Consider the following 26,326-nt stretch of genomic DNA (forward strand, 5'->3'; position numbering starts at 1 on the left):
GAAAATGTAAAATATATGCAATACTTCTAAAATGCCTCTTACAAATGTATTCATTTGGTTAACCTTAGCAATATTAGGATATGTTTTTTATAACATGATTTGTTCATAAATTTATCATATGTGGCATGTAATCCAGTGTACATTATTTTGTAATACACTTATGTTAATTTTTAAAAATAAAGACTTTTTTTTTCTTTTAAAGGGCAGTTTTAGATTTACAACAAAGCTGAAAGGCACAGAATTTCCTATATACCCCCTAACCCCACACATGCATAGCTTAACCCATTCTCAACATCATTCACCAGAATGGCACATTTTTTACCAGGGATAAACCTACGTTGTAATCACCCAAAGTCCACAGTTTACCTTAGATCCCACTCTTTTTTTTTTTTAAGATTTTATTTATTTATTTGGGAGAGAAAGCAAGAGAGAGAGCACAAGCGGGGGGGAGAGGGAGAAGCAGGGAGACCAACATGGGGCTCGATCCCAGGACCCCGGGATCATGACCTCAGCTAAAAGCAGATGCTTAACTGACTGAGCCACCCAGGCACCCCAGTTAGAGCCCACTTTTCGTGTCGTAGAGTCCATGGGTTTGGACAAATGTGTAATGATGCATATCCATCAATATAATATCATGCAACATTGTAATATCCTGTATTTTCATGGCCTTAAAATATTTTTTACTTTTTTAAATTGTGGTAAATTACACACATGAAATTTACCATCTTAACCATTTTTAAATATGTAACTCAGCAGCATTAAGTCAGTTTGCATTGGTAGGCTACCCTCACCGCCGTCCATCCATCCATCATGCAACCACTGAAACTGTCCCCATGAAATAGTAACTTACCCGCCTTCCCTGCCCCTGGCAACTACCTTTGCAATACATTTTATAATACTTAGTCTGTGCATTGTAGAGGAATTAGAAAATTTAAAATAGTAAGAGCAAAACAGAGGACTGGCTAGTAACATTTTGTTATATCCCTTAACATGTTTTTCTTGTGTATCCATACATGTAACTTTTTACAGTGTCTGTTGGCTTGTAGCCTGCTTTCTTCCTTAGTATATCTTCAGTAACTTGACATGACAATATATGTTCTCATTTTTAATATTCACATGGAAGTCCATTTATTTAAACAATCCCCTTTGGACCTTGGGGGGAAATCTTTGGATTTTTTTTTCCAATATGTCCATACGGAGAAGAGCCGGGGACAGAAGATTAAGTAGAAGTGTAGACCTCTATGAACAATGCTCTGATGATCTTTCTTATAGTTAACCCTCTGTCTACACTTTCAATTGTTTCTCCAGGATGAGTTCCTCCATTTCAGTTACTTCGAGGAAGGTTTTCTACATATTTAAGCGTTATTTTCTACATTTAGGCTTTATTTAGGCATATTGCCAAATTGCCCATTTAATGATTCCAGCAGCTGTGGATGAGCATGCCTATTTTCCATCTCCAGTAGTCATGGGTATTGTTCCTTAAAAAACAAATAATAATAGATGGATGTGGTTCTAAAAAATCAAGTTGTAGAGAAGAACTTGGAATGAAAAGGTATCAGCCCTCCCACCCTGATGTCGTTCCCAGCCCTGTTCTCTGGAGGCAATTGTGTTTAATGGCTTCTGTTTTTAGGTCCTCTGGGGGTTTGCCTCCCACACCCCTAAACAAAGGCTTATATTGCTAGTTCTCGCTCATACCCCCACATACACACGTTACACACCATTGACTTCCTGTTGGGGAGAGGAGACTTCAATTCTAGCACCCACATTCCCCTCCGTACCCAATTTTGAAGTCAGTGTAATGCCATTTTACTTGTTACATTCAAGCCTCCCTGCTGTGGATGGTGCAGTTTCTCTTGAGAGAGAGAGAGAGAGAGCAGGGCAGGGGGAGGGGCAAAGGGAGCCCAATGCAGGGCTCAGTCCCAGGACCCTGAGATTATGACCTGAGCTGAAGTCAAGAGTTGGACGCTTACCCGACTGAACCTCCCAAGCACCCCTCTTTCCTTTCTTTACCTCCATCCCTTCCTCTTTTTCTCATTTCTTTCTTTCCCGGGACCATCATCATTAGGTCTTCCATGCTTTGTCCTAGGCTGATTGTAAAAGTTCAAAAGTCAATTAAGTGCTTGTATGGCTACTTAAATATTGTGGATTGCAGAGCCCAGTACTATGTCAATGACATTTCCCATTCTGGAGACCTGATCACACAGAGCGGAATAGTGCCAAGGCTACATAGAATCCCCTTTCTTAACATTCTACCAGATTCTCCAGTCATGCATCACTTTACTTTGATTCGTATCCTATCTTTTTTGGGCATTTTTTCCCCTGGAATTGTATGGATTACCCTTTTTTCTTTGTTCCTAGTGGGAGAATCCTATGCTTTCATACCTTGCAACTTACTCATTCCATCTATTATTTTGATTGTGCTCCTCACTTTAAAGGCTACTGAATTTTGATGTGGATTTGCTACTTTCTAAGCCTCTTGCAGGGCTGGAATCCTGGGCATCCTCCTGTTGCTCTCAGGCTTAGTTCTGTCATTTCTTACTTGGTTCAAGTATTACCCTGATTTTTCTGGAGTGCGTCCTCAAAGAGTTTTCTCAGAAAAGGAGGTTCTCTCCTTTTCTGTTTCTACAAACGATTTTGTTTTGCTTCTAACTTGGCTGACAAGTTACCATAGTACAATTTTTTTTTTTTTTTTTTTAGATTGAAATGGATTCTCAGTAAGAACTTTGGAATTGTTCTGTTTTATTCTAGCATCAGTTCTTGTTTATAATTTCTACATCTGGTCTGATCGCTGCAGCTTTGATGTCATCCTCCTCTCCACCAGCTTTTTAGGAGCTCTTCTTCATTTCCAGGCTGCGTCTGACAGCTCAGATCCTTGCAGTTTGAGGACTTGAGTGCGTTTTCAGTTCTAGGATAATTTCCGTCTGTCTGTCTCTCTTTTAAAATTATTTCCCATTCTGGGGCACCTGGCTGGCTTGGTCACCGGAGCGTGTGACTTTTGATCTTGGGATTGTGGGATTGTGGGTTCAAGCCCCCATGTTGGGTATAGAGATTACTTAAAAATAAAATCTTAAAAAAAAAATAATTTCCCATTTTTTTTCCTATCTCTCCCCACCCCAGGGACTTGTATTATAATTTACTTTCAGAAGTTTTTCCTGTGTTCTAGCTGTTCTTTTTCATAGCATTCTTTTTTTTTTTTTTTTGGTTTATAGGTATCTTTTTCTTCCTGAAGGTCTCATAAGAAACTAGTTAGTAATACTTTTTTGGTTCTTACTGTAAGCATTCTCTGTGCCTCAAAAGAGCGCAGCTATCATGTTGGTTTGAAAATACAGATTTGTCCCACCTTTAGAATAACTTTGCTACCCGTTGCTCCCCATTTCTCTCTTCGCCCTTAATTCCCAAGAGGGAATTTTCCTCTCCTTAGCCGAATCCTCTATTTTATAGCCTTTTTTTGTGCTAAGAGAGTGTCTGTGGTGGTTGCTCCACCATTTTGGACCTTCTCCCATGTCTTTGCCTGGCAGATCCTACCAAACCCTCAATGCCTACCGGTGCCCCCCCCTCAGGAACCCTTTCTCAACAACTGCAGCCCCCTTCCCTCTGATGTACATCCTGGTACAGCTTGGTGTTCCGTGAGGGCCTTTAGGGAAAAGTTAATAATTGCTCTGATGATTTTAAGACTGGAGAACCATGGGCAATTTCAGGAATAACAAATAATTATGCTTTTACTCAGGATAAAATTAGTCATAGGACGAGATCCCCCACTGCCAGTATATTAAGCTGGGATTGTATAGAGCTGTTGTAACAGAGAATCCACTTAGGTTGGCTTTGGACGGTTTATTATTCTCAGAAATAAGCCCATGTGTAATTGGTGGTTGGGTTAGTGGTTGGATCAATGACTCAGTGATATCAGGTCAGGTCCATCATCTCTTCATTTCTCTTGCTCTCTTTTTTTATTTTTTATTTTTTTATTTTATTTTTTTTAAAGATTTTATTTATTTGAGAAAGAGAGAATGAGAGACAGCACGAGAGGGAAGAGGGTCAGAGGGAGAAGCAGACTCCCTGCTGAGCAGGGAGCCCGATGTGGGACTCGATCCCGGGACTCCAGGATCATGACCAGAGCTAAGGCAACTCTTAACCAACTGAGCCCACCAGGAGCCCTATTGCTCTCTTTTTTTAAAGATTTTATTTATTAGAGAGCATGAGCGGGGGGCAGGGAGGGGGCGGGCAGAGGGACAAACAGACTCCCTGCCAAGCAGGGAGCCCTGTGTGGGGCTCTGAGATTATGATCTGAGCTGAAGGCAGACCCTTAACCGACTGAGCCACCCAGGCGTCCCTCTTCATTTCTCTTTGCCACTCCTTCATGGTTACAGGATGGCTGCCACCACTCTTGCCATCGTATCTGCATTCAAAACAGGAAGAAGTGACAAGGCTCCACAGCTGTGTCTTGTTCATTTTTAGCAGGAAAGCAGAGCTTGTCCGGATGACCCTATAGCACACTTCTGCTTTTGTCTCATGGCTTGGGACCAGGTCCCATAGGTACTCTGAATTTCAGGGGACCCTGGGTCCGTACTGGCCTTCTACCTTCTATAGCAAAGAAGGCAGTGGTGGATAGTGGCTTTAGGAGAGCCAGGTAACGGAGTCTACCGTAACAAGCAAGTCAGGGCAAGACAGTGAGCAAAAGCAGTTGTGCCCAATTCTATCAAGGTTGTACTCCATCTTAATAGGCATTTACAGAGTGCAGGCATCCCCCGCCATTGGAAAGTTCTCACTTGTGCCACTTTGCTTTTACAAAAGACCCACGTTAGTACCTGTTTTTGCTAACTGAAAGGAAATCCAAAGCTTATTTTTGCATTTATGAAAAAAGGTGAAAAAAGAAAATAGCGTTCAGCATTGGTCTTGCAGCAAGCTGTTGGAGAGGCAGCACACACCCCAGGGATTACGAGTGACCCCTCCACCCTCCTTCCCAGGAACACTCAGCACCTCAGTGTCCTGCTGCCGTAGCCTTGAACTCTGTCTGTGGGCATCTGTGCTTTCCCTCGATTTGTTTTGTGCGTCTGTCAGCAAGATGTGTCCTCAGATATCAGAAATGTTTAAGGGAGGTTATTTTATTTTATTTTTTTTTGGATCTGGGAACAGCTCAGACATTATTCTGTATAAATTCATGCTTCTTCCCTTTACCTCATTTTAGCTTAGAAAAGGCTTCTCAGGACTGCTGTACTTTTGGATAGCAAGGGAAGGAAACCTGCACTCGCTTTGTCTCAGTACTGTGCTAGTGCAGGGGGTGCTGAGTCCCAGTGGGAACAAGGGAAAGAAAGAGTTTATCAGGCAGGGCAGGGTAGGAGAGGGACAGAATGAAGGGCAGGGGATGGCTGGGAGTAGAAGAATGGGGATAGTTTAGAGGACCTTGAAGAGCTAAATCTGTTGACTCAGAGTGGGATTTTCCAGAGCAGGGATTTTAGAATTTATTCCATGCACCAGGGTTTCTTAGCATGCTTCAGAATCATCTGGAGGGCTACTTGAAACACATCCTGCTGGCCCTCCCTCCCAGAATTTCCACCTCCGTAGGTCTGAGCTGGTGCTGGAGAATGTGCATTTCTAAGAAGTTTCTAAATGACACTGATGCTGTAAGTCTAGGGAAGGCTGTGACGATGTATAAAAAAATGGGTATAATAACACCTTCTAGGTTTTTAAAGGAATGAGTGACTGAATGAACTATATTTTCTGTATCCTTGATGCTCTGGCATCTGCATCCTCACTGACTGGCAGATGCCGCCCCTCCCAGGGCCAGCTAATTTCTAGAAATAGCAAAGAACTAGCCTGCAAGCACATCTTTGAAATGCAGACCAACCAATCCTAAGTCTGTACCTCCACCCCACCTTGTATTAGGCTCTTGCAGTCTGGACACTGTCCTCTGCCTAAAGTCACCCAGGGCGAGGCACTGGACATCTAGGGACCACCCTGATAGCCCAGAGCCCACCAAAATTATTCAAACTATCCAGTCCTAAACCTGCTCAGTTGGCTCACGTTTACCTCCCTTATTCCTTTCAATGAAAACTACAATAAAGGCTCTTACCCACACTTTGCCTTTACTTTCTTTGCCCCCTGCATGGTGCACAGCGCCTCCTGATTGTAGGAATCCCAGAGCATACATTTCTTCAGGGCTGTCAATTTCATGTCTTACCATATCTGATTGGAACAAACCCTGGATACATTTTAAAACAGTGACAAAATGCTTGTAAAGCACTTACCAGAACACCTCCTAGGCTTTAGGCAAAAGGGAGTCGGGAGGCATTTGGGGAAGAATGTCTGAGGACAGCGTGAAGGATGCATGGGAGGGTGAGGATGGTGGAGATGCAAACCTCAATTGGGAGGATCCAGTGGCAGTTCAGGGCTGAGCCCTGCGGGGCTAGCCTGGGACTGTCCAAACAGAAAGGGAGAAACAGGGGCTGCAAAATATTAGTGGTGTGAAAGAAGAGGATTTGGCAATTTTTTGGGTGTGGCCAGTTGGTGACCTCGTATCTGAAATGGTTTGTAAGGAGACTCTCTCTGCCTGAAAAGCAGCCTCACTACTTCGCTCAAGGACTTCTGTGATGGCAGCTGGGGAGTCCTGATTGCTTTAGTCCTCCGTCCAACTAAATGTCTTTCTGTGATGAGGCCAGAACTCCCAGGGGAGATTTCCAGAATCAAGATGTAGTGTAGTGACTGTTCCCTTCTGCCTCACATTTCCTAAAGCATATTCGGCACTTGGTGTCATATGAAATATAGTTTCATATTTGTATACAGTTGGGAAATAATGGGCTAGCTCACATTAAAGCATTTTATTTACTGCAGGACTTCTTAGAACCTTTAAAATTTTAATGAGCCTCCATTAATGGAGAACATAGTATTCGGTGTTTCCTTAACTTAGTTGTGCACAGGATCTTTTTCTTCAGTGCCTTAGGAGTCTTTTTTTCATGAAACACATTTTGGGAAATGCCACTATGACCGTGCAAACTCATGACAATGCTGATGACAATCAAGATTTTTTTTGTAGGTGGTGTGGATTGTTCTCCTGAAGCCCGTAACTAGAACAATGCACAATTTTTAGATGAGTTTGCCGGGGCTCTGTTTTGCTTTAGTCTGTTGATGTAAAAAATAAAATTAAAAAAAAAAAAAACATGACTTGTACCCAGATGTCACCACACAGTGCTTGTCATCCTGTGGAATGACTCATCCCTTGAAAATGGTAGATAGTATTCATTGTCTTGATAATGGATGATGCTCTGTCTTTCATTTACAAGGATGAGGCCAGAAATACCAGGCTTCCTAAAAATAGCATCACCTGCTAGCCCACCTCCTTTCCCCGAAGATTACCTTCCATTGGTCAGTCTGTAATGCTCTTGAAATGCCTCGGGAGTGATGGAAGGAAGTCTCTCAGAGGAGTGGAAAATTGGGCTGACTTCCTTGTTCCTTTCAACTCAGTATCGATGAGTCTTTCCCTCAGTATAACGTGTTCTAGAATGTTCTTAAATACTTTGGATCTTCAAATAAGTTTATGACCCCAAATTTTTAAGAACAGGCTTGAGCAGAATTTGTCTCCAGCACAAGATGCTTCCCTTCAGAGAAGCAGAGCTTGTTACTTTCTTACCAGCTGTGTAGCTAGGGTGTTTTTGTTGGTTATTTTAGTTTACGTGTAGTTGATGTGTGAGTAATTGCCCTAGCTCACTGTCTGGATGCCCTGAAACTCAGCTGTTTCTTTTAAGCAAAAAGTAGTAAAAACTTTAAAGAAAGTGTTTATATATATAAAATTTATGTGTACTTAAAAATTTATATATATATATATATATGTAATTAATGACATGGTATATATTTTATGTTTATATATACATTTTGCATATATATGGTATATGATACGTGAGAGGCGTGTGTGGGTATTATTGCTATTTTTTTACACCAGAATATAGAAAATCTGATGGGCATAATTTTTTAAATTTATTTTTTATTTATTTTTTTTTTCTTTTTCTTTCTTTCTTTCTTTTCTTTTTTTTATTTGACAGAGACACAGCGAGAGAGGGAACACAAGCAGGGGGAGTGGGAGAGGGAGAAGCAGGCTTCCCGCTGAGCAGGGAGCCCGATGCGGGGCTCGATCCCAGGACCCCGGGATCATGACCTGAGCCGAAGGCAGATGCTTAACTGACTGAGCTACCCAGGCTTGATGGGCATAATTTTTTGGTTTGTTTTTAGACTTGTGGGATTGTGGTAATCATTTATAAAAGTTTATGCTTGAATGTGGTATATATATACAATGGAATATTATGCAGCCATCAAAAGGAATGAGATCTTGCCATTTGCAACGACGTGGATGGAACTGGAGGGTGTTATGCTGAGCGAAATAAGTCAATCAGAGAAAGACATGTATCATATGACCTCACTGATATGAGGAATTCTTAATCTCAGGAAACAAACTGAGGGTTGCTGGAGTGGTGGGGGGTGGGAGGGATGGGGTGGCTGGGTGATAGACACTGGGGAGGGTATGTGCTATGGTGAGCGCTGTGAATTGTGCAAGACTGTTGAATCACAGATCTGTACCTCTGAAACAAATAATGCAATATATGTTAAGAAAAAAAAGAAGATAGTAGGAAGGGAAGAATGAAGGGGGGGAATTGGAGGGGGAGACGAACCATGAGAGACTATGGACTCTGAAAAACAAACTGAGGGTTCTAGAGGGGAAGGGGGGTGGGGGGATGGGTTAGCCTGGTGATGGGTATTAAAGAGGGCACGTTCTGCATGGAGCACTGGGTGTTGTGCACAAACAATGAATCATGGAACACTACATCAAAAACATGCTGTCTGGGGCGCCTGGGTGGCTCAGTTGGTTAAGCGACTGCCTTCGGCTCAGGTCATGATCCTGGAGTCCCTGGATCGAGTCCCGCATCGGGCTCCCTGCTCGGCAGGGAGTCTGCTTCTCCCTCTGACCCTCCCCCCCTCTCATGTGCTCTCTCTCATTCTCTCTCTCTCAAATAAATAAATAAAATCTTTAAAAAAAAAAAAAAACTAATGATGTAATGTATGGTGATTAACATAACAATAAAAAATTTTAAAAAGTTTATGCTTGATACTTAATGCTTGGTTTTTGTTATTTTGTTATATTACCTATTGTTTAATACATAGATTAGCTGTATTCTTGTATGTTTTGAAACATTAGGAGAGCCATGAACCTACTACACAAATTTAGAAACAACTCACTACCAGTTACATTGAAGCCACCTGTGTATTCCTCCAAATCCAGTCTATCTTCTTTTTTTGGAGATAACCACTATTTGAATTTTGCGAGTATAATCTTGCTTTCTTTTCATTTGACTACACCTATTTTATCCCTTAACAGTATGTTGTTCAGTGGTGTTTGGTTTTGAACTTTATGAAAATGGTATAATTTAAGTAGTCCTTCTGTTATTTATTTTCCCTATTCGGCATTGAACTTCCAAGAATCACCATCAGGCTCCCTGCTGAGCAGGGAGTCTGCTTCTCCCTCTCTCTCTCCCCCTCCCCCCTGCTCATGCTCTTTCTCTTGCTTCCTCGCTCTCAAATAAAATCTTTTAAAAAAAAAAAAATCTGTTTCTTGATTTGTCTCTTTAATTTTTATCCCTTTGCTCTTTGTTTTGTTTCATAAATTCCACATGTGAGTGAAATCATATGGTATTTGTCTTTCTCTGACTGCCTTATTTCACTTAGCATTATGCCCTCTGGCTCCATCTTTGTCATTGCAGACGGCCAGATTTCATTCTTCTTTTTATGGCTGAGTAATATTCTATATATAGACCACATCTTCATTATCCATCATTCGATGGACACTTGGGCTGATTCCATATCGTTGCTATTGTAAATAATGCTGCCATAAACATGGGGTACAGGTATCCCTTTGAATTAGTATTCTTGTATTCTTTGGGTAAATACCCAATCCTGTGATTTACTGGATCATGACATAATTCTTTTTAACTTTCTGAGGAACCTCCATACTGTTTCCACAGTGACTACACCAGTTTGCATTCCCACCAAACAGTGCACATCCTCGCCAACACCTGTTGTTTCTTGTGTTGTTGATTTTAGCCATTCTGACAGGTGTGAGGTGGTATCCCATTGTGGTTTTGATTTGCATTTCCCTGATGATGAGTGATGTTGAGCATCTTTTCATGTGTCTGTTGGTCCGCTCTGTGTCTGTTGGTCCGCTCTGTATATCTTTGGAGAAGAAATGTCTGTTCATGCCTTCTGCCCATTTTTTAATTGGATTGTTTGGATTCTGGGTGTTGAGTTTTACAAGTTCTTTATATATTTTGGATACTAACTCATTATCAGATATGTCATTTGCAAACATCTACTCCCATTCCGTTGGTTGCCTTTTAGTTTGATGTTTGCCTTCGCTTTGCGGAAGCTTTTTATTTTGGTGAAGTCCCAGTAGTTTACTTTTGCTTTTGTTTCCCTTGCCTCAGGAGACATATCTTGAAAGAAATCGCCACAGCCAATGTCAAACAAGTTACCGCCTCGCCTGTCCTCTCTTCTAGGATTTTTACGGTCTCACACACATTGAGGTCTTTAATCCATTTTGAGTTTATTTTTGTGTGTGGTGTAGGAAAGTGGTCCAGGTTCCTTCTTTTGCATGTAGTTGTCCTGTTTTCCCAACAGGCATTGTTCGAGAGACTTTTTCCCATTGGATATTCCTTCCTGCTTTGTCAAAGATTAATCGGCCATATAATTGTGGGTTTATTTCTGGATTCTGTTCTGTTCCATTGATCTGTGTGTCTGCATGTGCTAGTATCCTACTGTTTTGATGATTAAGGTTTGAAATATAACTTGAAATCTGGACTTGTGATGCTTCCAGCTCTCTTTTCCTTTTTCAAGATTGCTTTGGCTATTCACGGTCTTTTGAGGTTCCATACAAATTTTAGAATTGTTTGTTCTGGTTCTGTGAAAAGTGCTGTTGGTATTTTGATAGGGATTGCATTATATGTGTAGCTTGCTTTGGGTAGTATAGACATTTTAACAATATTTATTCTTCCAATCCATGAGCATGGAATATCTTTCCATTTCTTTGTCATCTTCAGTTTCTTTCATCAGTGTTTACAATTTTCAGAGTACAGGTCTTTGACCTCTTTGTTAGGCTTATTCCTAGGTATCTTATTATTTTTGGTGCATCTTTATTCTCTATTTGATGGACTTTTTTCCCCTAATTTTTTTTTTATTTTACAAAAAACCCACAAAAACAAAAAACTGCTAGGAATTTTTTGTAAATGTCTCCTGGTAAATGTGTGGGGGTTCCTCTAGGATAGTGTTTCTTGAATACAGGTTCCAACCTATTAGAGATAATAGAATCAATTTAGTGAGCATAGTAGAAAATATTAGAGCACTTCAGAATAATATGAGTAAATATTCTGTATTGTGCTCTTAAAAGATGTTTCATTTGGGTACTGAGTTTCAGTGTCAAATGTACCAGATAATGACACATTGTTTTTCTACAATGCTTTTTAACAATTTATACTTAGAGTAGTGCTTTTTAGAGATTTCCCTTACTCCCTATCTTCACTGTTTGGAATTGTCAGATATTTTTGTCAGGCTGGTAGATAGAGAACTGTATTTCTCTGTAGATTAATTTGTGTATTCCTGGTTACTAATGAGGTTGGCCATATTTTTATATATTTGTTAATGATTAGAAGTTTCTCATCTAAGAAGTGCTAGTCTTTAGCCTATTTTTCTATAGAGTTGATTGTTTTTTCATTGACTTTTGGAACTTTTTGATACAATATGAATGTTAATCCTTTGGCAGTTATATTTGTTTTTTTACATATATCTTCCTCCATTTTCTGACTCTCTTTTCATTATTTTTTTTTTCTCAACTACTGTAACAGAAGTTAATTTTTATGTAAACATATTTATTATTCTTTTCTTTTATGGTTCATCTTTTTTTCCTCCGAAGTCTCATTCCATGGTCAGAAATATAAGACATTGTAGATGTATTTTCTTAGTTTTAATATCTTGTGTTTAAATTTAAGTCTTTCATTCATTGGGACTTGGTTTTTATGCATGGTTTTGGGTAGAACTCTCATTTTCTTTTCTTTTTCTTTTTTTTCTGGGGAAGGGGTATGCAATTGACTCAGCACTACATATTGAATAACACATCTTTTCTGCAATCCGGGATCACACCTCTATCATCTATCATTTTCTCGTGTGTGGGTCTATTCCTAGACACACTCTTCTGTTCTCACGTTCAGTGTGAACACTGATATAATACTGTCTTAATTGCTTTGACTTTAGTCAGTTTCAGTATCTGGTAATGAAACTCCCCCAGCCTGTTCTTCCTAAGGATGACCGTGGTTTTTTCTTATGTCTTTGCATTTTCATATAAGTTTTAGATTCGCCTCATTAAATTAGTTTTCTTTTAAGATTTTATTTGTTTATTTATTTGAGAGAGAGCAAGAGAGACCACAGAGGGAGGGGGAGAAGCAGACTCTGCGCCAAGCAGAGAGCCTGATGCGGGCCTCGATCCTAGCACCCCAAGATCGTGACCCGAGCCAAAGGCAGACTTAACCAACTGAGCCACCCAGGTGCCCCTAAATTAGTTTCTAAAAGTCCTTATTTGGAATTTTTATTGAAGTTCCATTGGTATAAAGAGAACTGATATCTTTACAAAGTTAATTCTTTCTATCCATAAATCCAGTGTAGCTCTCAATTTGTCTTTTTGTTAATGTCTTCTACTGATTTTTCTTCATAAGATATTGCCCATCTTTTATTAAATTTATTCTTTTTTTTTCTGTGTTAAGTGATTTTTAAAATTAGATTTTCTAAGTATTGGCTGGTTATATTGATATATTGCTCTTATATCAAGCTATCATTCTAAACTTTCATTATTTTTAATAACTTCTATAGATTATGTCAGTTTAGGTTCTTTCTCTACAGTTTTTAAATCTATTTCAGTTACTTACTGAGCCAGCGAGAAGGTGATACTAGGCATTGTTGTCTTATTCTTGACTTTATTTTTTTTTTAAAGATTTTATTTGTTTACTTGAGAGAGAGAGACACAGTGAGAGAGGGAACACAAGCCAGGGGAGTGGGAGAGGGAGAAGCAGAATTCCCGCCAAGCAGGGAGCCCAATGCGGGGCTTGATCCCAGGACCCTGGGACCATGACCTGAGCCGAAGGCAGACGCTTAACGACTGAGCCACCCAGGCGCCCCTTATTCTTAACTTTAAAGGGAATATTTTCAACATGTTCCCAGTAAGAATAACGTTTTATAGGTACACTTTAAAAAACAAAGGTAAGGATTTTCCTTATTTTTACTATTTATTATGAATAGGCATTGAGTTTTATTAAATATTTTGTCTGCATTGTTTGAGGTAGTCATGGTTTATCCTTTAATTTGTCAGTGTGATGAATTACACTTGCAGATATCTAAAGTTAAACCACTCTGGGGTGCCTGGCTGGCTCAGTTGGTGGCACATGTGACTCTTGATCTCGGGGTTTTGAGTTCGAGCCCCACGTTGGGTGTAGGAGATTACTTAAAAATAAAATCTTTTAAAAAAGAAAAAACACTCTTACATTCCAGCGATTAATCTAATTTGTTCATAATGTGCTAATTTATTTTTTTGAGGATATTTGTATGATTGTTAATGTATAGGACCAGTCTGTAATTTTCTTTGTGCATCCTTGTTTAGTTTTGATAACAAGTTATCTACTTATCTCTTGGAATGAGCGTGTGTGTTGCTTTTTTTTATTCTTTTGAAGAGTTTATACAAGTTTGGAAAGAAGCATTTGTTGAAAAGTTCCCTGTTAAATATCTTGGTCTTCTTTTTTCCTTGTGGACAGATATTTCTGTTTTTTAAAGGTTTATAGGACTTCACTGTTTTTTAAAGGTTTATAGGACTATTCAGACTTCCTGTTTGTTCTTGAGTCAGTTTGGGCTTGCTTTATTTTTCTAGCTCTTTGGCCATTTTGTCTGTTTTCAAATAAAGCTGTTCATAACTTTCATTTATCTTTTTAATCTCTGTAGTATCCCGTTATATTCCACTTTTATTTCCTATTATTGTTTCCTTCTCTCTCTCTCTTTCTGGATAAATCCTGTAGAGATTGGCTATTTTTTTAGTCTTTTCAAAGAATTAACTTTTGACTTTGTTGATTTTATTACATGTATTTTTCTATTTTACTAATTTCTTCCCTTTGTTATTTTCTTCCTTCTCATTTCTTGAATTTTATTCTGCTTATGCTTCTCAAGTATTTTCAGCCTCTCTTCTAAAATAAGCATTTGAGTTTCTATATTTTTTTAAATTATCACTTTGGTGACAAGTTTGATATTTTAATTGTTCAATTCTAAATATTTTAAATTTCTAGCCATTTCTTTTTGACCTATAAGCTATTCACAATTGTTTTAAAGTTTCTAAATCTTGTATATGTGTTTTTTAAAATTTTAACTTTTTAGGAATGCCTGGGTGGCTCAGTTAAGCGTCTGCCTTCAGATCAGGTCGTGATCCCAGGGTCCTGGGATTGAGTCCCATATCAGGTTCCCTGCTCAGCTGGGAGCCTGCTTCTCCCTCTACTTTGCCTGCCCCTCCCCCTGCTTGTGCATGCGCATGCTCTCTCTCTCTTTGACAAATAATAAATAAAATCTTAAAAAAATTTTTAATTTTTTAGCTAATTATTTCAATTTAAATTGCATTGGGGTAAGAGAACATTGTGTGGCATCTGTCCTTTGGTGTTTGTTGAGATGTGCTTTATAGGCTACTAAGTGGTTAATTTTTGGAAATGAATACTTATGTGCATGAGAAGAATTTATATTCTATAATGATTAGATTCAGGGTTCCATGTGTGTCTGTCAGATAAATCTGTTAACTTATGTTTATCAAATCCTCTATATCTTTCCTAACTTTGTGTGTGTGTGTGTGCTTTACCTCATTAATTAATGATGACACTTCTATTATGGTACATTTTTTAGGGCTTTCCTAAAGTGCTCTTATCAGTTTTGATTTATATATTTTGTGATTCTAATCAGGTACATCCAAGTTCAGAATTCTTACAGGCTCTTGATGAGGTAAACTTTTTCATTGTATTGGGTTCCTCTCTCCCTTATAATGTCTTTTTTTGGTTTTTGGTGTGGTTTTGGTTTTTTGTTTTGTTTTTTCCTCAAAGTCTTTTCTGGCCAGCAATAATATAATATTAATTAAAAATAGCCTGGTATGTGTTTTTTTTTTCTTCTTCTCTTCAATCTTCCCGATTCTTTATATTTCAGATACAGTTCTTGGAATTAGCATAGAGCTAGACTTTTTTTTATTTTATTATTATTTCTGAGCTGAACATCTTTAGCTTTTAACTGACATATTTAGCCCACTTTTATTAATAATATATTTGAACTGATGTCTGCCATTTTACTTTGTGCTATTTTTTCTTTTTTTCTTATACGCCTTTACCTACTCCTGTCTTTTCCCCTCGTTTTGATTCATTGAGTTTTTACTGTGGGTTGTTAGGCGGTTTTTGTATTTTTGCCTCTATTAGTGTGGAAGATACATAGTCTGTGTCTACTCTTTTAGTGCTGCCCTTCAAATGTTTATCATGTTTTAGCCTAACAAAATCTAAATGATCACTTTACCTCCCAACAACCAGTACTGGGAGCTTAGAATACTTGATTCCAGTTATCTTCCCTCCTTAACTTAAACTATTGTCTATTATCTCAGTTTTCTTAAAAAAAAAAAAAAATTTTTTTTAGGGGCGTTTGGGTGGCTCAGTTGGTTAAGTGTCTGCCTTCCACTCAGGTCATGATCTCGGGGTCCTGGGATCCAGCCCCCAATAGGGCTCCCTGCTCAAAGGAGAGTCTGCTTTTTCCTCTCCCTCTGACCCTGTCCCCCGCTCATGCACACGCACTCTCTATCTCAAATAAAATCTTTGGAAAAAATTATTTTTTTACTTTAAAAATTTGCACAAAGTACACCTCACTTTTTCAGTGCAGTTCTCTGAGTTTTAACACACATGGATTTGTGTAACCACCACCCACAAACAGGTAGGGAGCTGTCTATCACCTTAACCTGAAATTGGCTATTCTCACTGAGCCTCATGTTTCTGAGATCTATCTAGTTGTGGCATGCATTAGTGCTCCCATCCTTTTTATTGCTGAGTAGTGTTCTGTTGTTAATCCACTCACTTGTTGACGGTTTGGGTTGCTTCCAGCTTTTTGTCATTGCAAGTAAAGCTGCTGTGAACATTCGTGAGATGTTGTAAGAGTGTGTGTGTGAATGTAAATTTTATTTTCTCTAAGGTAGCCTTGCTAGATCGTATGGCAAGTGTATGTTCAAGTTTGTAAGAAACTGCCCAGCTGTCTTCCATAGGGGAAAACATTCTGCGTTGCCCTCAGCTCCCAGCAATGTGGGAGAGTTACAATTGCTTTACATCCTCTCCAGAACTTAATATGGTGAGGTTTGATATTTGTTGTCGGTGGTGATGGTATTTTTGCCACGTTAATAGCATTACCTCATTTGGGTATTAATTTGCATTTTCCTAATGGATAATGTTGAGAAGTGTTTCCTGTGCTTATTTGCCATCCATATATCTTCCTCGATAAAGCTTCTGTTCAGATTTTTTTGCCCATTTTTTAATAGGACTTTTTTCTTATTGTTGAGTTTTAAAGTTCTCTATATATTCTGGCTATGATTCTTTTGTCATGTATCTGACCTGCAAATATTTTCTCTTTCTGTGGGTTGTCTTTCCAGTTTTTAACACTGCCTTTCATAGAGCAAAAGCTTTTAGTTTTGATGAAGTTTAATGCATCAGTTCTTTTTCTTCCATGGATCATGCTTTTGGGTTTTTTTGGTTTTTTTTAATCAGTTATTTTATTTTATTTATTTATTTTTTAAATTTTATTTTATTATGTTACGTTAGTCACCATACAATACATCATGTTTTTGATGTAGTGATCCACGATTCATTGTTTTCGTGTAACACCCAGTGCTCCATGCAGTACGTGCTCTCTTTAATACCCATCACCAGGCTAACCCATCCTCCCACCCCTTTCCCCTCTAGAACCCTCAGTTTGTTTCTCAGAGTCCATAGTCTCTCATGATTCATCTCTCCCTCCGGTTTCCCCCCCTCCTTCATTTTTCCCTTCCTTCTCCAAATGTCCTCCATGCTATTCCTTATGTTCCACAAATAAGTGAAACCATAATGATACTTGATTTTCTCTGCTTGACTTATTTCACTTAGCATAATCTCCTCCAGTCCCATCCATGTTGATGTAAAAGTTGGGTATTCATCCTTTCTGATGGCTGAGTAATATTCCATTGTATGTATGGACCACATCTTTATCCATTAATCTGTTGAAGGGCATCGATCATGCTTTTGATATCGTATCTAAGAACTCATTGCCTAACCCAAGGTCAAAGATATTTTCTCATATATTTTCTTCAAAAGTTTTATAATCTTATGTTTTATACTTAGGTGTGTGAACTATTATGAGTTAGTTTTTATACATGATGTGAAGTATGGGTCAAGGTTCATATTTTTTGCATATGAATATTCAGTTTTATCAGAACAATTTGTTGGAAAGACTATTTTTCTTCCTTTGAATGGCCTTTTCACTGTTGTCATAAATCAGTTGGTTATATTGTCTAGATCTTTCTTATTTATTCTGTCCTATTGCTCTTTCTGTCTTTTACCACCATACTCTTTTGATGACTTAAAGAAGTCTTAACATTAGGTAGTGAGTCCTACAAATTTATTTTTTCTAAAAATTATTTTAGATCTTCTACTTCCTTCTCAGTCTTATATCGATTTTATATTCAGTTTGGCTGTATCTACAAAAAATCCTGTTGAAATTTTTATTGGGACTGCATTTAATCTATAACTAATTTTTAAATATTGATATCTTTATTATGTTGCATTTTCCAATCCACACAGTATGTGTCTCCATTTATTTAGAGCTTCTTTGATTTGTCATAAGCATTTTGTGGTTTCCAGCACATACCTTCTGTACATATTTTGATTTGTAGGTAAGTATTTTATTTTTTGTAGCAGTTGTCAATGGCATTTAATTTTTAATCTCAGGATTCATGTGTTCATTACCAGTATATAGATGTAAATTTTATTTTTGTATGTTTACCTCATGTCATACAACCTTGTTGAACTCATTTGTTAGTTTTAGGTATTTTTTCCCTGTAGATTCTTTGGCATTTTCTACATGGACAATAATGTCATCTGTAAATAGGGACATTTAAATTTGTTCCTTCCAGATCTGTTTCCTTTTTGTTTACTTTTCTTGTCTTATTGCGCTGACTCAGACTTGTGGCACCATGTCGGATGAGTGTCAAGGTCAGACGTACTTGCCTTGATCTCTGTCTTAGGGCGCGAAACACTAATCTTTCACCATTAAGTATAATGTTAACTGTAGGATTTTTTTGTTGATTTTGTGTCTTGTTTTGTTTTGCAGATGTTATTTAAGTTGAGGAAGTCCCCTACTATTTCCAGCTTTCTGAAAGTTTTCACCAAGAATGGGTTTTGAATTGAATTGCATTGTCAGATGCTTTTTTCTATGTCACTTGATGTGATCAGGTTTTTCTTCTTCAGTCTGTATTTAATATGATGGATTACACTGATTGATTTTCAGATCCCTGGAATACTATCCCTGGAACAAACCCAACTTGATAATGGTGAATAATTATTTTTATATATTACTGAATTCTATTTGGTAATTTTTTTTTTTAAAGATTTTATTTATTTATTTGAGAGAGAGAGCATGAGAGAGCGTGAGAGGGGGGAGGGTCAGAGGGAGAAGCAGACTCCCCGCTGAGCAGGGAGCCTGATGTGGGACTCGATCCCGGGACTCCAGGATCATGACCTGAGCCGAAGGCAGTCGCTTAACCAACTGAGCCACCCAGGTGCCCTATTTGGTAATGTTTTGTTAAGGATTCGTACACCTATATTCATGAGGAATATTAGTCTATAGTTATCTTTTTTTTTTTTAACTGTTCTTTGGTTTTGGTATCAAAAGAATACTCCCTTCATAAAATGAATTGGGAAGTGTTCCTTCCTCTTCTGTATTCTGGAAGAGATTGGGTAGAAGTGGTGTTAATTCTTTTTTAAACATTTGGTAGAATTCTTTTGTGAAGCCTTCTGGACCTGAAGATTTTTTGTGGGGGGTTACTTAATAGTACAAATTCAATTTCCTACTATTATAGGATTATTTAAATTGTCTATTCCTGAGGTGCCTGGGTGGCTCAGTTGGTTAAGCGTCTGCCTTTGGCTCAGGTCGTGATCTCAGGGACCTGGCATCAAGCCCCATGTTGTGCTACCTGCTCAGTGGGGAGCCTGCTTCTTCCCCTCCCTCTGCCGCTCCCCCTGCTTGTGCTCTGTTTCTCTTTTCTCTCAGAGAAAGAGACTCTGTCAAATAAATAAATCTTGTTAAAAATTGTCTATTCCTTTTTTTTAAAATTTATTTGACAGAGAGGCACCCCTTCTCTGTATTGAAATCTACTTTATACGTTCATATAGTCACTCCTGCTTGCTTCTGACTAATGTTTACGTGGTATATTTTTCTACAATTTTACTTTCAATCTACTTATATAATTATATTTGAAGTGAGGTTTTTGTCGACAACATTTTTTTTTTAAACGTTTTATTTATTTGAGAGAGAGAAAAAGTATGAGTGGGGGTGGGGCAGAGGGAGAGGGAGAAGCAGGCTTCCCGCGGAGCAGGGAGCCCAATGCAGGGCTCCATTCTAGGACCCTGGAATCATGACCTGAGCCGAAGGCAGATGCTTAACCGACTGAGCCACTCAGGTGGCCCTAGACAACATATTTTTTAACCCACTCTGCCAATCTCTGTCTTTTAATTAGCATATCTAGGCCATTTACATTTAACCTAAGTCTGGCTATCTTAAGGCTTAAGTCCATTTCATTTTTGGTTTTATATCTGTTTTTCATTGTTTTGTTTTCTTTTTCTTCCCTTCTGGGTTAGATTACATTTTTATTTCTCTGTAGCATTTTTGAGTGTATATCCTTGTGTAGCTATTTTAGTGGTGGGTCTAGGTATTATGTATACATAGCTTATCACAGTCTACTGGGACCATTATTTAACCAGTTTGAATAAAATCTAGAAACTTTACTTTTTTTATGTCCCTTTATACTCTCCCAATTATAATTGTATTAAGTATTTCCTCTACATACATTTAGAGCCACATACACAGTGTTATAAATTTTGCTTCAACCATCAATTTAGAAGGCTCAAGAGGAGAAAGAAGACAATTTTATTTACTATTTTTGATCACCAGGATTTTTTTTTCCTTCCTGATACTTCAAGGTTGTTTGTTTTTTGTTTAGAACTTCTTTAGCAATTCTTTAAGGCAAGCCTGCAGATGACACATTTTGTTTGTTTTCCTTTACCTGATAATATATTGATTTTTTTTTCATTCCTGTAGGATATTTTCATTGAATAGATTGTAGGTTAGCCATTCTTTTCTATCAGTATTTGAAAAATGGTGTGCCACTTCCTTCTGTCCTCTGTAATTTCTCATCAGAAACCTTCTGTATTTTGAATTGTTTCCCCTCTGTTAATAAGGTATGATTTTTGTCTCTCTGCCATCAAGTCTTTGTCTTTAGTTTCAGAAATTTGACTGAGTCTTGGTGAGGACTTCTTTATGTTTATCCTGTTTGGGTTTGCTCAGCTTCTTGAATATTACGGCTTTTACCAAATTTGGGAAGTTTTCAGCCATTATTCCTTTGAGTATTTTTTCCATCCCTACCTTCTTTTCCCTCTTCTGGGACTCTGATGACATAAATATTTAAAATCCTGTGTTATAATTCCACAGGTCCCTTGTTTTTGTTTGTCCATTTGGTCTATTTTTGCTGTTTTTTAGACTGGGAAATTTCTGTTATGCTTTCTTCCAGTTTACTGATTTTTCTTCTGCTTCCTTCATTCTAGAGTTGAACCTGTCGACCACGATTTTTCAATTTAGATTATTGCATTTTTCAACTTTAAAATTTTCATTTTTTTTTTTTTAAAGATTTTTATTTATTCAACAGAGAGAGATGGGGGAAAGAGAGAGAGAGTGCACACAAGCAGGGGGAGTGGCAGGCAGAGAGAGGGAGAAGCAGGCTCCCTGCTGAGCAGGACCCTGGGATCATGACCTGAGCCAAAGGCAGACACTTAACTGACTGAGCCACCCAGGCACCCCCATTTTGTTCTTTTTTAATCTTCTGTTCTGAGACTTTGTTTTTAGTTTTTGTTCTTGTTTTGTTTCAAGCACGTTCATAAATGTTCATCAAAACATTTTCACAGTGAATGCTTTAAAGTCTTTGTCAGATAATTCAAACATCTTTGTTATTCTGCTGTTGGCATTTATTGATTGTCTTCATTCAATTTGAGATCTTTCTGATTTTTGATATGATAAGTAATTTTTAATTGAAACTTGAGTATCATATTATATTATGAAATTCTGGGTTTTATTTAAACTTTCTCTTTTAGCTGATTTTCTCTGATATCATTCCAGCAGGGGAAGGGAGAATTCTGCTTTGTTACTGCCAGGTGGAAACAGAAGTCCGGGTTCGCCTCTTGGCCTTCACTGGCTCCCCCAAGGGGGTGGTGCTGCTCATGACTGCTGGGCGGGAGTGGGAATTCTGACTCCCCATTGGGCCTTCACAGATACCTCCCTAACTGGGAGGGGTGGGAGTGGTTTGTTATGGCTATCCATTTGGCTTGCATTGATGCCCTGGCAAAGGATGGTTTGTTATTACTGGATGATGGTGAGAGTCCTGACTCCCTCCTGTGCCTACTGTTACACAACCTCTGCAGGGAGGGAGAGGGATGTTTTGTCACCACCAGGTGAGGGTAGATGTGTGGACGGCTCATATGGTTTCCACTGTTACCGCCCAGCAGTGACAAATGTCCCAGCTCCATACTCAGACGTTTCTGATGCTACACTGGCCAGGAGGAGGTGGGGAGGGTTGAGTGCCTTGTTATATAGCCTGGCAAGTGTGGAAGGCTAGGCTCCCTTCCCAGCGTTTGCTGGTATGGGTGGGGTAGGACAACAGTTTTTTGTGGCTTTTTGTTTGTTTGTTTTTCCTGTAGCATTTGGCTCGAGTGAGCAATTATTGTCTATAAACATTTCCTATCTTGCCAGGTTGCTTGTTTCTGATCCTTTGGCTACAGAGACCTGGCTTTTGTTGGGCTTGTTTTGGCTGTCCTCAGTGGTATTTTGGTTCACAGCTTCTGAAGCTCCATGTGTGGAATATATGAAGCAGAAATCCCCACCACGCCATGCCATTCATCGGGTCTGGTGGTGCCTAGCCAGGCTGCCTCCTGTCCACCTTGCAGAGTTTTCTTCTTTATTTTTTTTTTTTATTATTTTTTAAAGAATTTATTTATTTCACAGAGAGAGAGGGAGAGAGCGAGCACAAGCAGGGGGAGCAGCAAGCAGAGGAAGAGGGAGAAGCAGGCTCCCTGCTAAGCAGAGAGCCCGATGTGGGACTCCATCCCAGGACCCTGAGATCATGACCTGAGCTGAAGGCCGATGCTTAACTAACTGAGCCACCCAGGCGCCGTTCTTGTTTTTTTTTTTTTTTTTTTTTAAAGATTTTATTTATTTATTTGAGAGAGCGAGAGCATATGAGAGGGAGGAGGGTCAGAGGGAGAAGCAGACTCCCCGCTGAGCATGAAGCCTGATGCGGGACTCGATCCCGGAACTCCAGGATCATGACCTGAGCCGAAGGCAGTCGCTTAACCAACTGAGCCACCCAGGCGCCCTCTTGTTTGTTTTATACATAAGATCCCAGGGTTTTGTTTTTACTTAGTGAGGGGGAATAGGTGAAATGTGTTCACTCCATCCTCCCAGAAGCAGAAGCCCTCTCACACTCTTACTTCAATATATCATTTGTTCTTCAATATTTCATACATATGTCACAGTCTTTGATAACTCTGGTCATTGATGTTCTCCAGGCTCTCCGTATGTTGTTTCTTCTTTCTCGGTACCTTTAGTGTTGACAGTTTGTTTTCAGAGGAATTTGCACTTTGGATGTGTGAGCGTGAGAAGGAGAGACTCCCAGAGACACAGAGAACACATCTATGCGAGAGAAATCATTGACTGAACCTTATCTCTGAGATTCTCCAGACAAGAAATTGAGAATGCTTTGCTCCAAAGAAGATTCTCATTCTCCCCGGATGTGACGCAGGGGTTGCTAATTGGTTGGGGCCCCTCCAGCCCGTGTCCAAGTTCTTTCTTGGAATGTGTTCATCTCAGGTTCAAGCCCCCCCACTTTGTGGTGGGGGCACCTAACACTTGGTTGCCATATCTCCGTGGTGGCGTTTGCATTTGTCACCAGAACTCAGTGTTTTCTCCTTCTTTGCTGTTTATTGATCCCTGCTCAGATTTGTTTCTTTTACTTGCTTATTTGGGGGAGGCCATGCGGTACAGGTTGGGGAACATACTTAATTCTGTTATGTAAAAAAAGAATGTCTGGAAAGAAAGAAGCGTGTTTGCTGTCCTTCATCCAGGTTCCAGGCCATAGCAGAAGAGTCTGCAGAGGATCTTGTTTGCCGGAGGATTTACAGTTCCCAGTCAATCCCAGGATTTTTTCTCTTATTAGACATCTCTGCTGTTTTTCTAGTCTCGCCATGAACAGAGAGAGTGGGGAATAAGAATGAGACTCTGTTCCTAATTTTTTTTTTTCTTTTTTTTACTGACGTGTTTCTCAATTTTCTCTTTAGGGCAGAAAAGACTGAAGTTCTGAGTGAAGACCTTCTTCAGGTAAGGTCGTCACCAGCCCCTATATACGGACACCAAATATGTCTTCCCATTACAACTTGAGCTGTTTCAACTGCTCGGACCGCTCTCGGTGCAATCTCTGTAGACGCAACCTTTTCTCCTTTACTGTCTTTAAATACCAGTTTACATAAGAGTTTTCAGGAGACATGGCAGTCATTTGACTGTGGGGTTCACAGAGAGCCCCTGACTCTGCCATTGCCCGCCCCCCTCCAGTTCTCCAGCATTGGGTGTTGTCTCCCCAGCAATGCTTGTCTCTGCAGAGCACGGGCCAGACTCGCCTCCCACGATCGTCCCGATTGATGGCCCCACTTCTCCTGACCTTGCCCTCGCGCGGTGACGCGACCCCCCACTGCTCTGTCTGCAGGTGGAGAAGCGCCTAGAACTGGTGAAGCAAGTTTCCCACAGCACACACAAGAAGCTCACTGCATGTCTCCAGGGCCAGCAAGGGGCCGAGGCTGACAAGCGTTCTGTAAGTGCCTTCCTACCCCCCGCCCCGCTGACAGCTTCACCCCTGGAGGACAGGGCACCCACTCCCGGGGCCTCGTTTGGTGTGGCTGTGTCGTCTCTCCGGCCATTTCTGTGTCTGCGAGCTGTCAGGTGGTGTTTCTGTGGTGCGGCAGCCCCTTCCCACATCTTCCCGCCCTTTAACCTGCCTGAAGCACCCCCCACCCTGAGCAGGAAGCACACGGTCCCTCTCTCTGTTTTTCCTGCACTGGGGCAACCAGGGTGTGCTTGGGAGTCCACCATTAGGGAAGCTTAAACCTGGGTCTTGTCTCTGCTTCAGCTCGCTCATAGATTCCATTTCATGTGCCTCCGTAGTACCGTAAGATCTCCCGGAAAAAATTACACTGTGGTTTTGGAGGTGACAGGTGACCTATAAAGACCTTGGGAAAAGGATTTCCCCTATAATGAAACAGTTAAAGAGAGCCAAATGATGGTATCCTGACGTCTTTGTGTGTAACCTGTATCAGTACTCACGGGCGGTGTGTATTGTGATTCTGTTGAGCAGTTCTTGCTGTAAACAATCATCATCGCTGGCTCACTTTCCCTCCTGACCTCCTGCCCCGCCCCCAACTCCACCAAAGCCTAAAATATTTTCTTAGATGTTCCTTTGGCTTTATGACAAGGGATCTGCAATCTGGGACGTTTTAATCCTCCTTGAGTTTAGAGTCGACATGTTTGGTGTCTGATTGTCTCTGACCTGGAGTTACTGTTGACATCTGCTTCCCAGTGGTCTCTCTGAGCCACCCCCCACCCGCTCCCCAGCTCCCGTGGCCTCCTTTCTAGTGACGGTCACATGATGTGTCCTGACGCTTCATCCCAGTCCCACGCTGCAGTACAAGACACCACTCTGCCTACCCTGTCCATCGTTTTGTCTTCTTCCCAGCCCTGGTGTCATCTTCTCTCTTTTTTTGAGTATCCATTTTAACTTTTTTATTTATTTTTATTACGTTATGTTAGTCACCATACAATACATCATTAGTTTTTGAGGTAGTCTTCCATGATTCATTGTTTGCGCACAACACCCAGTGCTCCGTGCAGAACGTGCCCTCTTTAATACCCATCACTGGGCTCACCCATCCGCCCACCCCCTTCCCCTCTGAAACACTGTTTGTTTCTCAGAGTCCATAGTTTCTCATGGTTTGTCTCCACCTCTGATTTCCTCCCCTTCATTTTTCCCTTCCTTCTTCTAATGTCCTCCATGCTATTCCTTATGTTCCACAAATAAGTGAAACCATATGATAATTGACTTTCTCTGCTTGACTTATTTCACTTTGCATAATCCCCTCCAGTTCCATCCATGTCGGTGCAAATGGTGGGTATTCATCTTTTCTGATGGCTGAGTAATATTCCATTGTATATATGGACCACATCTTCTTTATCCATTTGTCTGCTGAAGGAGCCGGGATGCCCTTCAACAGACGAATGGTGTCTTCTTTCTTAATATTCCCAGCAGGAATCTCTTAATGTGTGGTAGAAATGAAATGTTCACGGGTTTGGAAAATGTCTATGGAAGTAATTCTGTGTATATCGGGAATTTCAGCAAGGGGAACCTGAACAGTCTAAAGGGAGAGTCTGGAAAATTGCTTTGGACGTGAGACCCATTCATTAAACAAACATCTAAGGTGGGACTCTAGGAGATAGATGTTTTGAGTAGGGGCCTGCCGCCAGGCCTGGCCATGACCCACTTCCTTTCATCTGTTCTAAGAAGGGCTGTTTTTAAAATAACTGGTCTACAATACAGAATAGGATCAGGATTAGCAACTGAACATTATCTCTAGAGGGTTGAAACTGGCCTTTGGTGTTGTCAGGTTGATTACTACTAGCGTTATTTTTTCTGGGATGAGGTAAAATTGCCTAGATGTGTCGGGTTTGAATTGAATTGAGGGTCTTGCAAACTATATCAGTTAGGAGGCATTTGGCTCCCTACGTGTTCTAAAAGATGGGATATTAATAGAAAATTTAAGATCTGGCGAGGCCAACAGGTCAGGGGATCACTGGCATTAAAAACGTAAATTTGATGTGTGTGCACCCTGTGTCATGCAGGGCCATACGGGGAAGCACCAGA

The 26,326-nt window shown here is 39.9% G+C and overlaps 1 protein-coding gene across 4 annotated transcripts in view; it reads left to right on the top strand.

The window, feature by feature from the left end:
- The window catches only part of ARHGAP44 (Rho GTPase activating protein 44), a 160,967-nt gene that overhangs the window by 64,317 nt on the left and 70,324 nt on the right, over positions 1-26,326 (top strand). For 3 of the 4 annotated variants that reach the window (XM_032431912.1, XM_032431913.1, XM_032431914.1), the window contains exons 2-3: positions 23,700-23,739; positions 24,122-24,226. In XM_032431912.1, the coding sequence (XP_032287803.1) occupies positions 23,700-23,739; positions 24,122-24,226 (145 nt within the window). Of the gene's footprint in view, positions 1-23,699; positions 23,740-24,121; positions 24,227-26,326 lie in introns of those variants that run through there. The other variant, XM_032431915.1, reaches the window with a different exon arrangement.

Source organism: Phoca vitulina, unplaced genomic scaffold (genome assembly GCF_004348235.1).
Source record: "Phoca vitulina isolate PV1807 unplaced genomic scaffold, GSC_HSeal_1.0 scaffold47, whole genome shotgun sequence".
Taxonomy (NCBI): domain Eukaryota; kingdom Metazoa; phylum Chordata; class Mammalia; order Carnivora; family Phocidae; genus Phoca; species Phoca vitulina.